A 16120-nucleotide genomic window follows, 5' to 3' on the forward strand; every position below is an offset into this window, starting at 1 on the left:
TACAACTCTCATGACCCCCTGCCATCAGCTATGCTTGCTGGGAAGAGTTGCTGTTCAGCAACACCTGGAGAGCCGCAGGTTCCCCACACCTGTAATGTGCAATTAACCATGCAATTGTGCCATTAGTGGAAAGTAGTGGGGCCTGTAACAAAATGTTGCAGTGTGGGGTGCTGCTGTCAAGGTCCAGGAGTCTGTATTTTTCCGTCCCTGACAGGCCGTCATCAACACGTTCCACTGGGCTCCCTTGGCATGCATTTACCTCCCTGGGCAGTTTGGAGCATCATGTGCCTCCCCCTTGGGGTTTTCCTCCCGAATAATTGTACTTCTGCAAATCCTGGAATTCACCCCAAGCCTACTGATATTGTCCTCTTCTAGCTACAGAAGGGCTGAAACTCAGAGATCACTTACAGTACACATTTGTTTATTTCATAACATTTATTACCACTTGATTGTAAAAACAAAAAACACCACACACCCTCAAAGCAAATTATATATGATGACAATTCTTTTGTAAGAATAAAATGTGTCTTCCTCAGATTTGAAACATAGGGCAAAGTAAGAAGTGGCCTCAAAGTTTATTTGCATTTTATTATATTGCATCCCTTCCTTATATTAACCTGCTGTTGCCTGGGAGTTGAAATTTCCTTCCGGATGATTGTTGCTCTCAGAGTTCACACTTCACTTGCAATTCCCTTCTGCAATTCACTTGCAGATCACTTTGCATCTGGGCCATTTCAACATGGCCCCACATTGTTTTGTTCTTGTTCTTCTTATATATTCTGTGTTCTTATTTTGTATTTTGATGCTGTGAACCTTCCCGAGATCTTCAGATGAAGGGCAGTACAGTAGTACCTCAGGTTAAGTATTTACTTCGTTCCAGAGGTCCGTTCTTAACCTGAAACTGTTCTTAACCTGAAGCACCACTTTAGCTAATGGGGCCTCCTGCTGCTGCCGCGCCACCAGAGCCCGATTTCTGTTCTCATCCTGAAGCAAAGTTCTTAACCTGAAGCACTATTTCTGGGTTAGCAGAGTCTGTAACCTGAAGCGTATGTAACCTGAGGTACCACTGTATACAAATTTAATAACAACAACAGTAACAACAGCAGCAACAATAATAATTACACTCACACATACATGATACGTTCCTTAATGGTCTCTTGCCTACTGTACTCATTTGTTGTGAAATAGGTAAAGGGACCCCTGACCGTTAGGTCCAGTCGTGGCCGACTCTGGGGTTGTGGCGCTCATCTTGCTTTATTGGTCGAGGGAGCCGGCGTACAGCTTCTGGGTCATGTGGCCAGCATGACTAAGCCACTTCTGGTGAACCAGAGCAGCACATGGAAACTCTGTTTACCTTCCCGCTGGAGTGGTATCTGTTTATCTACTTGCACTTGACGTGGTTTTGAACTGCTAGGTTGGCAGGAGCAGGGACCGAGCAATGGGAGCTCACCCCGTCGCGGGGATTCGAACCGCCGACCTTCTGATCGGCAAGCCCTAGGTTCTGTGCTTTAACCCACAGCGCCACCCGCATCCCTGTTGTGAAATAGGCATCATCTTTTAGCGAACACTCCAATAGCCCCCACTCACAGACTCAATTCCTAGAGGCCACGGGAAGGAGACCACAATCTGGTCTCACACTTCGCTGTGTGTGAGTGTGCGTGCACACACTAACGACAATTGTATAAAAAGATATTCCCCAAAGGCAAAACAGAGACTGTGATTCATTAGAATCAAGATAATACAGACCCGGCTTAAGAGACAATACTTTCGTGATTGAATCTGTCAGATTGTGTACAAAGATGATTGTACCGTGTCATTGCAATGGACACATATATAATTAGTTTGGGAAGCGCTGCTAGCCTTTGTCTGCAGGGTCTATGGAATTAGGTACACAGTCATACTTCATGGATGACTTCTGCCAGCCATCTGCTAACCTGGTGGCCAGCCCAGCTGTGCTCGCTGGGACAGATGAGAGCTGGAGCCCAGAACATTTGCAGGCCAGCTGGGGGGGCAAAGGCTGCCTTATGTTCTGCTGGGTTGCATGGGTGGGATGTGAGCTTAAACTTGTATTTCATGCTGCTGAAATATGATGTATTTTTTATCTGGTTTGGAAATGACTATGGTATCATTTTTTATTGGTATAAGAAGGTACAGGACAATACAGGCTGATATACATTACAGTGGTACCTCAGGTTAGAGACACTTCAGGTTACAGACTCCGCTAACCCAGAAATAGTACCTCGGGTTAAGAAGTTTGCTTCAGTGGATAAGATTGTGGAAAGAAGGAATGAAATTTACTGCATGTACTACAATAAAAGAAAATGTCATGAAAATGCTATATAGATGGTATGTTACACCAGTAAAACTTGGAAAGATGTATAAAACGAGTAATAAGTGTTGGAAATGTCAGGAGAAAGAAGGAACATTTTATCATATGTGGTGGGAATGTAAAAAAATGAAAGGTTTCTGGGAAATGATTTATAACGAATTGAAAAAAATGTTGAAATATACTTTTGTTAAAAAACCAGAAACGTTTCTGTTAGGAATACTAGGAAATGACATAAAAAAGAAGGATGAGAAGTTGTTTTTATACGCAGTAACAGCGGCAAGAATTTTGGTGGCACAAAAATGGAAACAGGAAGAAATCCCAACGAAAGAAGAATGGAGAATGAAGTTGATGGAATACGCAGAACTAGACAAGCTAACGGGGAGAATTTGGAACCGGCGAGACCAGAGATTTCCCGAGGACTGGAATAAATTTACAGAGCATATTAAGAATATATGTGAAGATCAATTAACGTGTATAGGTTTTCAAGAAGCTCTGTGATAATAATGGAAAGAAATATTGTTTTATAATAATTGTTAAGATCAACTGGGTTAAAAAAACAAAACAATATAGATGTAAGAAATGTGAATAGTTGTGAAAATATGAAAATTTCCAGATAGACTGAAGGAAGTCTGAAAGTGGAAAGATCAGATTTGGATGTATAATTAAAATGGAATGTTTTCTTTTTATTATTATTATTGTTAAATTTGAAAATTTTATAAATAAAAGTTTTTTTAAAAAAAAAAGAAGTTTGCTTCAGGATGAGAACAGAAATCGTGCGGCGGCAGTGCAGTTCTTAACCCGAGGTACCACTATACTTGGGAACTTAACAAGATTTGTATTCCTTGTTGGATTACGTGGCAGTAGTTTAGTGTTTGTTTTTATACCTGCTTGTTTTTATTATCTATATGCATTAGTGAGGTATATAATAATAATAAATAATAATAATAATAACTTTTTATTTATATCCCGCCCTCCCCAGCCGAAGCTGGGCTCAGGGCAGCTAACAACAATAAAATAATACAACATTCTAAAATCATTTCATTATAAAATTAATTCAAATCAAATTGATGGCAACCATTGGGCTAGAGTTCTGTGAAGATTGCCAAAGGAGGGAGTCAGGCTGTGCCCTGGTCAAAGGCCTGGTGGAACAGCTCTGTGGAAAGATGTCAAATCCCACAGGGCCCTAATCCCTTGTGACAGAGCGTTCCATCAGATCGGAGCCACAGCCAAAAAACCCTGGCTCTGGTTAAGGCCAGCCTAAACCCTCTGTGGCCTGGGACCTCCAAGATGTTTTTTTTTTTGAAGACCGTAAGTTCCTCTGTGGGACATACCAGGAGAGGCGGTCCCGCAGGTACGAGGGTCCTGGGCAGTATAGGGCTTTAAAGGTTAAAACCAGCACCTTAAACCTGATCCTGTACCCCACCGGGAGCCAGTGCAGCAATAATAATGGAGTAGTATGGAATGTTATATGGTAGTATAAGAATGTTATATCCCCAATGTTATTTATAATAGTATTAGAGGTTCTATTAAAGAAAATAAGGCAGGACAGCCAAATAAGAGGAATAGTAGTTGGTGAAAAAAGATACAAGTTAAGAGCCTTTGCAGATGGCGTTATGATCACAACAGAAAATCCCCTACAATGCACACCTAGAATATTGGAATGTATAAATGAATATGGCAGATTAGCAGGATTCAAATTAAACTATGGGAAAACCAAAATACTAGTGAAAAATATGGAAGAAAAGGATAAAGTGAAATTACAAGAAATTACAGGATTGGAAATTAAAAAGAAAATAAGGTATCTTGGAATAAATTTAACATCAAACACTATAGATTTAAGTAAAGAGAATTATGGGAAAACATGGAATGAAATAAAAAATGATTTGCAAATATGGGGGGGAAACCCTAGTGTCTGGCAAGACTGGGCCGTACAGGCAGGGGTCCCTTTACCTTTACCTTTAGTATGGAATGTTACAGGACATGTTGTGCTCTTTATGGGGTAGTTTGTCCACCGTTGGTCCCCATCCTGCACCCAGCTGTCATCCATGGCTCCTAGAAACTGTCAGCATATGACAGTCCACACCCTAGGAAATGGTTTGGACTGGACAGCTAAACCAGGTGAGGGAAGCCAATGGATCTCCATGAGTCAGGGACTTGGCCTGCATTCGAAGACAAGCACTGATGGATTGAGCGGACATGACCAATAGTGGGTCCAACGGTCAAGAAGGCAGTTTCTGCACGTGCCACAGAGGGAAGTGAGAGGCAGATGGGGATTGTCAACCTGGGAAGGTAGCCCACCTAGGAGAAGGAAAACTCTGATCTTAAACGTCCATTGCCTTTGGAGATATCTTCGGGAGAAGACAAGGCTAAGGAGTAAACCCTACACAAATCCTGAGTGGAGTCCGTAAGATGGTTGGATGGCACCTTGTACACCTTGTACAATATATTGCTCTGCTTTCCTTTGGACCATATCAGTGAAGCCCGGGACCTCCATACACACTGCTCAGGCCTGCGCCCCAGAGAGATCACTTTGGTGCCGCTAACACAACAGTTTGACTTCACCCCTGGAGGCATACTCCATTGTCTCCAGAGACAAACCAGCAACAGATGTGGCTAAAATCCTGGTGGCTGAGCCCACGAGCCTGACCCTTTATATACACCTAGAGTAGGCTAGCAGCTTTCTGTCGAGGCTGCTTCAACAAGCCGTGTCTCTATGTGGTCCTTGGCCACCAAATGCTTCGTTCTTCCTCTGGCCTGGCCTGCACAATATAATCCCTGCTTAAAATGATTTTTTTAATTATTCAGGAAACTCACCTGTGTGTAGTGTTCCTGCACCATATGTCAGTTTAAATCATTAATTTGGGGCACTTCCAGTTTGCTGCTATTCCGGAGTAGGATTCAATTTAGATTGTGCTACAAACCTACTTTGCCTCCCCCCCCCCCCCACAAAAAAACCTCCAGACTTTTTTTTGCAAGAAGGAAAGTGACTAGAAAGGATGGAGGGGGGATTGTTTTGGTGCAACATTATCTAGCTTCTTTGCAAACAAATTAGGATGAACTCTCAATAAACAGGTCATCTGGAAATGCCATTAGTTCAATAGGGTGTGAACTGAGCTTTCTTTCATTTTATGCCATTCAAAGGTGCAATACCCCACCCTTCTCACATTCTCCGCAGGAAATGAAGAACCGGGGAGAATCTGGGTGGGCTGGTCAGTCAACTCCTGTGCATTAATTACACCTAATTTCTAAAGCTAAAAAATAAGAAAATAAGGTGTGACTGATTAAAATACCTGCGCTTAGACCACAGTCTTTGTTTGTTGGAACACTTTGCCATGCATAATCTTGTTTTTCAAAGTTCAGCTGCAACCCAGATTCTGCTGCTTTAAAAGCAGATGTATTTGAAACGGAACTCACAATCTGCATAGCCGTCTTCTAAGAAAAATGAGTTGCAGCTGAATTTATCCTCTGCGTCACTCACCGCTGCAAATACCGACATTTTCAGTAAAGGAGTCTGAAGAACTTAGGAAAATAGTATTGACAAGAGATGAAGCTCCAGGACTTCTTGACAAGTTAAAAATTAACAAATGTCTGGCTCCGGATTATATTCACACAAGAGGTCTTTAAAAGCTCAAACATGAACTTGCTGATCCAACAAATATAGGGGCTACTCTCTGCAATAAACCCAAATGCTTTGCTCCCGTTACCCTGGACACATAACTTCCTCCTCCTAGAACGGTGTGTGTGTGTGTGTGTGTGTCAGTGTCAGCTGCTTGCCAATTTATTTTAGGAGGAGGTCAAACAGACTGCGTAAGAGCTTCGGCACTGTGCCTCTGGTACAATGGCCTCGCTACATTAGTGTCACCGTGATCCGCTGGCACAGGGAGATTTAGGTTCTGATTGGGGTGGACTTTGTTCATCTTTCGTAATATGGCACCGTGTGCAAGGCCAAAATTTGGCGTCCCCAAATGCACCTTCTCGATTATGGCTGTTCTCAATTTTGAGCCCCCTCAGCTCACTGCCCTGTGCAGGGGAGCTGCCCACACCGCCCTAAATCCGACACTGTTCTGATCCTATGCTGCAACAAGACAGTTCACCCAGAGGATAGGATTGCACCATGAGTCATCTTAAAACTCTCTAATGGTGGGCAAGGGTGACTGGAACTGGAACTGAAAGCAAAAGAGGGTTATATTTAAAAAAACAAAATTCTGAAGGTACCCAGACATATATGGTTGTAAATAAAAATAAAATCAGGAAATGGACTGACAAGGGCCTGTGAGCTTCCAGGATGCTCAGAATGTTGACTCATAGAATTGTAGAGTTGGAAGGGACCTAAGGGTCCTCTAGTCCAACCCCCTGAAATGCAGTGGAGGAAGAGGAGAGAGAAGAAAGAAATGACTTGCTCAACTTCCAAACAGGTTATGTTAGGGGTTTTTGGAAGGTGGCTTTTCACTCCTTGCGCTAGAATCTGAGGGATCAGCAGACTTTTTCAGCAGGGGGCCAGTCCACTGTCCCTCAGACCTTGTGGGGGGCCGGACTATATTTTGAAAAGGAAAAGAAAAGAATGAATTCCTATGGCCCACAGATAAACCAGAGGTGCATTTTAAATAAAAGGACACATTTTACTCATGTAAAAACACGCTGATTCCCGGACCATCCATGAGCTGGGTTTAGAAGGTGTTTGGGCCTGATCTGGCCCCCAGGCCTTAGTTTGCCTACCCATGCACTAGATGAAGAGGGATCCAGGAAGGGGTGGGGATACACTGCAACTTTCCGTTTAAAGTCTTAGAATTCATAGAATCAAAGTGTTGGAAGGGACCCCAAAGATCACTTAAGTCTCTGCAATGAAGGAATGTGCAGTTGTCCCATAAGGGGATGGAACCTGCAACCTTGTCGTTATCAGCACCCCGCTCTAACCAACTGAGCTTTTGTCTCTCCTGTACTCCTGAATACCAGCCAGAGTCTAGAATTCTGGACTACATAAGCCTTTGGCCTGAACTCATGGGAGGGTGGGCAGAAAGACAGACAGGTGGGAGAACAGCAACAACATGGGACCTTGAATTGAGATAATAAAGAAGCACTTGGGAGTTTTTGTTACAAGAAATTAGCAAATAAAACTAACAAGGTATCTATGTAAGTGAATGCAAAGATACTAAGAAACACAAGTTTAGAAAAGAAAAAGTCCCATTCAATAATGACATGCAGAAATATTGTGCAATTTCCAGGAATTGAGAGATTACAGGAAGAAGAAGAAGAAGAGTTTGGATTTGATACCCCACTTTATCACTACCCGAAGGAGTCTCAAAGCGGCTAACATTCTCCTTTCCCTTCCTCCCCCACAACAAACACTCTGTGAGGTGAGTGAGGCTGAGAGACTTCAGAGAAGTATGACTGGCCCAAGGTCACCCATCAGCTGCATGTGGAGGAGCGGGAAAGCGAACCCGGTTCACCAGATTACGAGTCCACCGCTCTTAACCACTACATCACACTGTCTTCCTTTCCACTGAAAAGCACTAGTTTGTCATAGGATAGCTATGAAATTCTTAAAATTGTAATGACTGGAGGTGCAGGAAACAATGGCAGATTTGAGGTGTTGCCACTTATTTTCTGACACCTGGGTGCCAGCCATCTCTCTGAGGGCCTTGCCCTTAAAAAACTAAAGTCCTTCCTGGTAGAAAACTAAGGCACCAATGTGAAAGGTTTAGCACAGTCCCCTCCCTGATGTTCTGGCTTACTGCGTGCATGGAGCTTGAATGCTCATTATTTAACCGGGGACAACATTCAAAAAGATGCCCTCCGCCCTACAGTTCACAGTACTAAAACCGAGAACACAACTGCCTCGGTCTACCCACCTCGTTCAGGGCAATGTGCACATTCGCACGTGCTTGTCTCGAACCCAGAACAAGCAGCCAGCAACCCATACACACGTGAGGATTTAGCGCCAGACCTGCCTGCGCACTCAAAGTCACCGCCAGGGGGCGCGCTAGATAAGCCGGGCAAACGCGTGTACACGAAGAGCGCATGAATAGGTTGTGTGAACGCAGCCTTCCCTGCACCAAATCCTCCAAAGTCTGCCCAAGAAAGATGTTAAATTATTTTTGTACGCCACAACTGCTGCTAGTATTTTGGTAGCTAAAAAGTGGAAAACCCAAGAATTTCCAACGATAGAAGAATGGCAGATGAAGATGATAGGTTTTTCGGAGCTAGCCGACCTAACCGCAAGAGTCTGCGTTCAGAAGGAGGAGGAATACCAGGAAGAGTGGAATAAATTTAATGATTATTTAGTTAAATATGTTAAGTTAAATTAACTGAAAACAGCTTGCAGATACTTAATTGTCTGAGGATTTTATTTCAGTTAAGTGATGAATTAATATGTTTAATTTCATAATGTGAAGATCTAAGGATATTAATGTTTAAGTTAAATTTTATAAGAACTGTGATTTGGAATACCGTTAAAAGGACATGTAATGAAATTCAACCGAGGGGAAGCGAGGAAGTCACTTAACAATGATAATAAGTGTAATTTTTAATAAGGCTATGATTTGTGTTTGTTTGTCTTATGTATTTATTTGTTTGTTTGTTTATAATGTTGGGAAAACTAATAAAAAAAATTGGGGGGGGGGAATCCTCCAAAGTCAGCCATCCAGCTTAGGGAGGGTTTGCTTTCAGGGTGAGCGAGGCGGAGGGGTCTCCTCGCAGCCTCCGGGAGGTTTGGCAAAGCAAGGGCTCCAAGTCGGGGGTTGCCCGCCGCCACATTACCTCCAGGGGGAGGAGGAGGAGGAGGAGCTCCCCAACGGGAGCCACCGCCCCTCCGCCGCGGGGAAAGGCGGAGTCCCAGCCTGACATCACAATTCCCCTCCCCTCCGCGCCGGGCAGGACAGCAGGCAGGCAGGCAGGCGGCTGCGGAGCGCCTGGGCGCCTTTGTAGCGGTGCCGTCGCTTCCCCGGCCTGCCGAGCGCGCCGCGATGCTGCGCCCTCGGATGCCGCGCTCGGAGCAGCACTGACGGCGCGCACCATGAAGGAGCTGCCCGGCGCCTCGCTGCAGAAGGCTTGCCGCCTGCTGGTCATCTTCTGCGTCCTCCACCTCCTGGCCGTCGTCTTCTACTGCTTGGCCGGCAGCACGCTCAGCTTCCAGTGGAGCCTGGAAGCGGCGGCGCCCCGCGGCCCGGCGCCCTCTCGGAAGGACCCCGCGGCCCCGGCGCCCAATGCCTCTAAGCCGGACGCCTCTTGCCCCGAGACTTCTCCGCATCTGGGTAAGTCCCCTCGGCCGGCCTCTCGCTCTCCAGCTGGCGTCCTCGTGTTCCCCCCACCCACCCTCTTCATCGCCAGCCCCGACGGCCCTTTGCCCAACACGCTGCCGTCGCGGGTCCCCCCCTCCATCCTGAACCCCACGCGCTTCCTCGGCTCTTCCTCCCAGCCCCCCACTTTCTCCCCCCCCCTTTCCTGTTCTTGCTTCCTCGACGGCCCGTCCTTCTTTCGGAAGCCTCTTCTCAACCCGGGCGCGGATTCGCGTGCGCCTCTCCTTTCCCTTTTATACTATCCCTTTTTTCTTTCCTTTGGATTAAACGTAGCGGAACTTTCCCCAGGATAATAAACAGTTAGCGCGCTGGGTTCGCAAGATTCTTCCCTAGTATGACTTGGTACACAAACTGGGCAATGGCTTGGTCTCAACCGTCTGAAAACGGCGAGCTTTTGAGTTCTCCAGAGTTCTTCGTCGGGCTAAATAGTACATGAAACGCGGTGTGTGGGTGTGCCGAGGAACACAATGCCCCATAGCTTTTGTATCCCTTGTAAAATGGGTGAAGGGCGGCATCTTTTACCCCATAAAGTCTGTCTGTGCTCTTATTTGGAAGGGGGCCCCAGCGGAGCTAAGCGGGAGCTCTGCGTAAATACGCACAGGATCGGACTGCGTGGCTGCTTAGCGCCATTGCTCACTTGCGCGCAGGGAACTTCCTTTGAATTCAGTGGGATTTGGGCTGAAGTAAGCGTGCTTCGAAATGGGCTGTTGCTCATAACTTCCTCTTCTGCTACAGCCACCCCTTTCCTCCCTCAAAGCTCCCCCCACCTTTCCGGAGTCGCTCTTTGATAGCTCTAAATCTGTCTTGCTGAAGTGCAACTAAACAACCCCAAAGTGCAACTTCTGACAATGTTTGTGAAAGGAATATAAGTGGATGAATCACATGTGCCACGTTGCTGAAGAGGCGCTTCTTTCTCGTCCCTAGACAAACATGTTCTCTCCCCTTACTGAAGGAGACGCGTCGCTGGTTTAACTTTTTAATTTTATCCGTGGACAGCTTTCTGGACCCGCCACAGAACCCTGTGAGCAATCTCCATTTCTGTATTGTTCTGGATCTTTCCCGCTGGAAAGAGAGCGGACCTCTTTAGCAAGTGTGCCAAAAGTGGTCCAGCGTATGGCATATTACCACGCTGGTGTGCACTGCTATAATATCCCCCTGCCTTTCGTCTGCTGAACCAGGAACCAGCAGAAATGCAGGCCTCAATCTGCTCCATAGCTGGGCCACTGGGCATGCAAATCTACCTACACTTGCTGCAATATCTCCATGTTAATACAGTTTGCTTTGTTCATTATTAATTTTGCAGATTTATAAACTGCCTCCCTGAAGTTGTGTACAGTAATTTTATAACCTAGTCATATTTTCTTTCTACCATTGTAGCCTCCTCCTCCTCGGAATAGTTTGTTAGACATCATTTAGGAGCCAAACAACTCAGGGGACGTGCTAGCCCAGTGGATATGTTTCCTTTGAATAAATGATCCCTACGCAGCAGCAACAGGAACTAGGATTCTGTAATGTTCTTGCTCTCACCTGCCCACATTTCTGCATTCAGTTTTAATCTTAAGCGTGATTGCCACACCCTAGCATCACTATGCATGCCGTGGGTGAGCATGCTGGTGTCTCAGGAAAAACAAGTCAGAAACTTCTCGGAATTGCCAGAGTTAGGTTTGCAGTTTTGGGGGTACGTGTCCAAATGGTATTTGTTCCAGTTCTAATATCAAGGGCTGTCTTAAGCATACGTGGCACCGGGGTGCAAATATCCACCCTGCACCTCCCCCAGGTTGCCCAGTCCCAGGCGCGCAGGAGGGCGGAGCCAGCCAGCCGCCTCAGTGTCTGACTGGCTCAGTTGCCCCCCCCCCCCAAACTCATGACACAGAGCCACCCGCTGTGGCGCTCCGACCGAGGGGCAGGCTCTTCCCCAGACTCAACTCTTGGGCCCTGGACTCTCGGCCTGGCACCCCTGAGAGCCTGGCGCCCGGGTGCCCTGCACCCCTAGTGCCTATGGGTAAGACGGCCCTGCTAAAATCTTTAACATCCACGTTGCTGTTTCTATTTATATTCACTTCTGTGGAATATTTCCCTGATCATCATGCATGTGCCCTGGATGTTCCTTTAGCTCAAGGGTGGCAAACTGGTTTTGGTTTGGGTGCTGCATTCACCCTCCTCAGCTGAGCTGTACAGATCAGCTTAAAAGGAGCTATTACAGCTCCCTGCTCATCAAATGAATGATCTGGTTGCTAGAGGGTGGAAGATTTGCTTTCTTATCAGGTCACTGAGCTAGGCCATGGGCATAGGTAAAGGGTAAAGGGACCCCTGACCATTAGGTCCAGTCGTGGCCGACTCTGGGGTTGCGGCGCTCATCTCGCTTTATTGGCTGAGGGAGCCGGTGTACAGCTTCCGGGTCATGTGGCCGGCATGACTAAGCCGCTTCTGGCGAACCAGAGCAGCGCATGGAAACGCCGTTTACCTCCCCGCCGGAGCAGTACCTATCTATCTACTTGCACTTTGACGTGCTTTCGAACTGCTAGGTGGGCAGGAGCAGGGACCGAGCAACAGGAGCTCACCCCGTTGTGGGAATTCGAACCGCTGACCTTCTGATCGGCAAGTCCTAGGCTCTGTGGTTTAACCCGCAGCACCACCCATGTCCCAGCCATGGGCATAGCCAGGATTTATTGGGGGGCAGGCTTTATGTTAGGGGGGCAGAACTGTGTTATCTGTGATGCAATTGGTCAGTTAAGTATTTTTTTTTATTTGCTTGATTTGGGGGGGGGGCAGCTGCCCCCTGGCTTCACCCATGACCTAGGCTGATACGTTTGAACTTTTCTGCTCAACCCACTTAATCCCCCCCCCCTTTTGCTGCTACAAAAACCAGTGGAGTCCTAGAGCAGCCTTCCTCAGCCTCGGCCCTCCAGATGTTTTGAGACTACAGTTCCCATCATCCCTTCCCACTGGTCCTGCTAGCTATTTAAGCAGTCATTTTGTAAGTTTTTCAGATATTGTCCATGCTGAATATTTGTCCCCGTACCCCAACCCCAGAAACTGTGTTTTTCCTTAGCAAGTGCTTGAATTTGCTGCCTCTCCTTTCTTAGAGTTCCTTTTTTTTAATGTCCCATGTACAGTTACAATATGAATAGGATAGATACTGTGTGAGGAAATGTATATAATACAAATAGGATAGAAACACTGTTTTAAAAAGAGAGAGAGAGGAGGAAATGTATACAGTGGTACCTCGGGTTACATATGCTTCAGGTTACATATGCTTCAGGTTACAGACTCCACTAACCCAGAAATAGTACCTCGGGTTAAGAACTTTGCTTCAGGATGAGAACAGAAATTGAGCTCCAGTGGCGCGGTGGCAGCAGGAAGCCCCATTAGCTAAAGTGGTGCTTCAGGATAAGAATAGTTTCAGGTTAAGAACGGACCTCCGGAACGAATTAAGTTCTTAACCCGAGGTACCACTGTACGTTAAAAGAAACAAGAGCCCCATGCCAGATTCTAGATTTTCTCGACCCATTTCAAATAGGTTTTAGGCCTGGTTTTGGCACAGAAACTGCTTTCGCCGCCTGTATATGATCTCTATCAGGAGAGGGACTGGGGAAATGTGTCTCTGTTAATTCTCCTTGACCTCTCGGCAGCTTTCGATACCATCGGCCATGGCGTTCCTCTGGAGCAGCTGTCTGAGTTAGAGGTGGGTGACACCCAGAGGATGTTGCCTGGGGAGTCTTCTTCAGTGGGGTTCCTCAAGGTTCAGTTTTATCCCCTGTGCTATTTAACATCTATACGAAACTGCTGAGTGGGGTTATCTGGAGGTTTGGAGTACATTGTCAGCAATATGCCGATGACACACAGTTCTGCTTCTCCTTTACGTCTGCAGGTGAGGCAATGGAAGTGCTGGACCAGTGTCTTGCCTCAATAGTGGATTGGATGAGAGCCGACAAACTGAAGCTCAGTCCGGATAAAACTGAGGCACTGTTAGTGGGTGGATCGCTAGACCAGATGGCTGGGAGTTGGCCTACTCCTGATGGGGTTACACTTTCTCTGAAGGAGCAGATACATCGCTTGGGGGATACTCCTTTGCTGTCACTTGATGCTCAGATGGCCTCAGTGGCACGGAGCACCTTCCATCAGCTTTGGCTGGTGGCCCAACCATGCCCCTATCTGGACAGAGATAGCCTAACTACTGTTGTCTATGCTCTGGTAACCTCTAAGTTAGATTGCTGCAGTGCGTTCTACATAAGGCTGCCTCTGAAGATGGTTCGGAAACTCCAGCCAGTGGCCAGGTTTATCTCTGGAGCAAAAAGTTTTGAACATAGTTTTGTTCTGACACTTTTGCCGGTCTTTTCGTGGCTCAAGATGCAGCAGCTGTGACTTTGTAAGCCTTGGCTGAACCTGATTCCAACCCTCCATGTTGTTGTGGGATATGGTGCTGTTTTATTGGTTGAAATCTGATTTACTGTTTCAATTGTATGTTTGTTTCGTTAGCCACCCCGGGAGCAGCAGCTGGGAAGGGTGGGGTATGAATTTTCCTAAATTAAGAAAAGAAATATCTGGCTTAAGCTATTTTCCACTTCTCCAGCTTCTAGAGATTTTATATATTTGGTGCATCCTTGTGTCCTTTATGCTGTTTCTGTTAATTGTACTTTAGTCCCATTCCCACCCAGCCATTATATATATATCTAGTATCGAGGACTATATATATATTAAAGTGATGCTTCATGGGCCTCTTCTTAGCAACTTAGACAATCAGGCGCCTGCTGATCTCCCTTGCAGGCACTGTTTTGTTCCATACCCACTTCAGTAGTTGTTGTTCCCAGAACTGGGTGTTCCCAGACATTTGCTACAATTTAGGAAGCCCCTTTTCTTCTCTTGCCACAGTTCCAGAAACAATAATTTATTATTAATCTTTGCTTTGTTCCAAGTTACAAATTTGTTCCAGTATACAAATTTTAACAACAATAGTTTTTGGAATTTGATGGTTTGTTAAATACTAAAGTTATTGGTTTCATTTAAAACTTCTGGGCAGACTGGTACCAACTGAGAATGTTACTAAAGAACTTGATTCAGCTGGCACTCCGCATGTGCCCCAGAACAACGTGATTCCTTTACCTTTAGGTAGCTGTGCGTTCGGCACTCTGAGAGGAAGCAGACTTTGGCATAGGCTGGTTGCCCTTGTTGATAAAGCGAGGACTTGTGTACATGGGACTGAACTGTGAGAACTTCGGATGTAAGAGCATACTTGGCAGAGTTTAATGCCCAAATAATGTCTTCCTTGTACATGGAAGGTGTTTACTTTCGCCATACATAACAAAACTTACATAAACAAAGTGCTGAAAGGTGATCACTTTGGCGGGATTTGGTGGTTTCCATTATGCAGTCACATTACGTTGGTTCTGAGGGATTCTTCCGGAAGAACTTCTGGGGTCAGTGTGGAGGACAATGGTGGAAACTCTGGAACATAAAGTGTTGCAGTGTAGTCTGTTTAATTGCTGTGGACATAAATTTATAGCAAAGTCTTTGGAGAACAAAAGGAATTGGGTAGGTGGCTGCTTGTATGCTTGGGACTGTGAAATATGAGAACTCTGGATGTATGTAATATTAAACTCTGCAACTTAGAATTTGTAGCAACTGCCAACACAGGCACACGCCTCTGCTTCAGAGTTAGACAACATGGTGCCATACAAGAGTGCCAACTTGAATAAAAATTGGGGGGGGACGACGACAGGTAAGTCCCACCCCTTATAATTGATCACATGACGTGGCACGCACACACCATTTGAATGGCAGTGCCCGTCAACTTTGGGACAGGTGTCCAAAGTTTTATGGGGACAGGGCTGAAGAGGCCTTGGTCCCTAGGAGTTGGCTCCTATGGTGCCATAGATATATACAGTGGTGCCCCGCAAGACGAACGCCTCGCAAGACGGAAAACCCGCTAGACGAAAGGGTTTTCCGTTTTGGAGGTGCTTCGCAAAACGAATTTCCTATGGGCTTGCTTCGCAAGACGAAAATGTCTTGCGAGTTCCTGCGAGGGTTTTTTCCTTCCCCCCCCCTGCGGGGTTCCCCCCCTTTTTCTAAGCCGCTTATCAGCTGATCCGCTAAGCCGCTAATAGCGCTAAGCCGCTAATGGGCTTGCTTCACAAGATGAAAAAACTGCAAAACGGATTCTTTTCGTCTTGCGAGGCACCACTGTATATATATTACGGTCCAAAGACCCAACAAATTGTTACAAAGCAATTCACAATTCAGACAGCCTCCCTCCAGGTTAAACAAGCATTTTGTTCGGACTTAAAGATAGGGATCATTGGTTCTTGCAACCACTGATAAAAATTTCGCCACTGCTAATGTTCTAGCATTTGTCCGGTCTTCCAATAGGAGCCTGACATAGTGAGCCTCTGATAATCGATGTCTTGAGCGCACACACACACTACAGCTCCCAACACCTCTGACTGTTGGCCATACTTCCAGTTCCCACATGGGTTGGTTGTTTTTGTCACGCAAGACC

General features: G+C 46.0%; 2 protein-coding genes across 3 annotated transcripts in view; one reads left to right on the forward strand and one right to left on the reverse strand.

Annotated features, from left to right (window-relative positions):
• The window catches only part of ELP1 (elongator acetyltransferase complex subunit 1), a 192582-nt gene that overhangs the window by 687 nt on the left and 175775 nt on the right, over positions 1–16120 (reverse strand). The window lies entirely within an intron of this gene.
• B4GALT1 (beta-1,4-galactosyltransferase 1) overlaps positions 9138–16120 on the forward strand; it is a 52224-nt gene continuing 45241 nt past the window's right edge. The window contains exon 1 of one of the 2 annotated variants that reach the window (XR_014559385.1): positions 9138–9579. Coding sequence is in view for 1 of the 2 variants with exons in the window: in XM_083719616.1 (XP_083575742.1) it covers positions 9342–9579 (238 nt within the window). In the remaining variant the exon portion in view is untranslated. The remainder of the gene's footprint in view (positions 9580–16120) is intronic. The other variant, XM_083719616.1, reaches the window with a different exon arrangement.

This window comes from Podarcis gaigeae (genome assembly GCF_964106915.1).
Source record: "Podarcis gaigeae genome assembly, chromosome: 17".
Lineage (NCBI taxonomy): Eukaryota > Metazoa > Chordata > Lepidosauria > Squamata > Lacertidae > Podarcis > Podarcis gaigeae.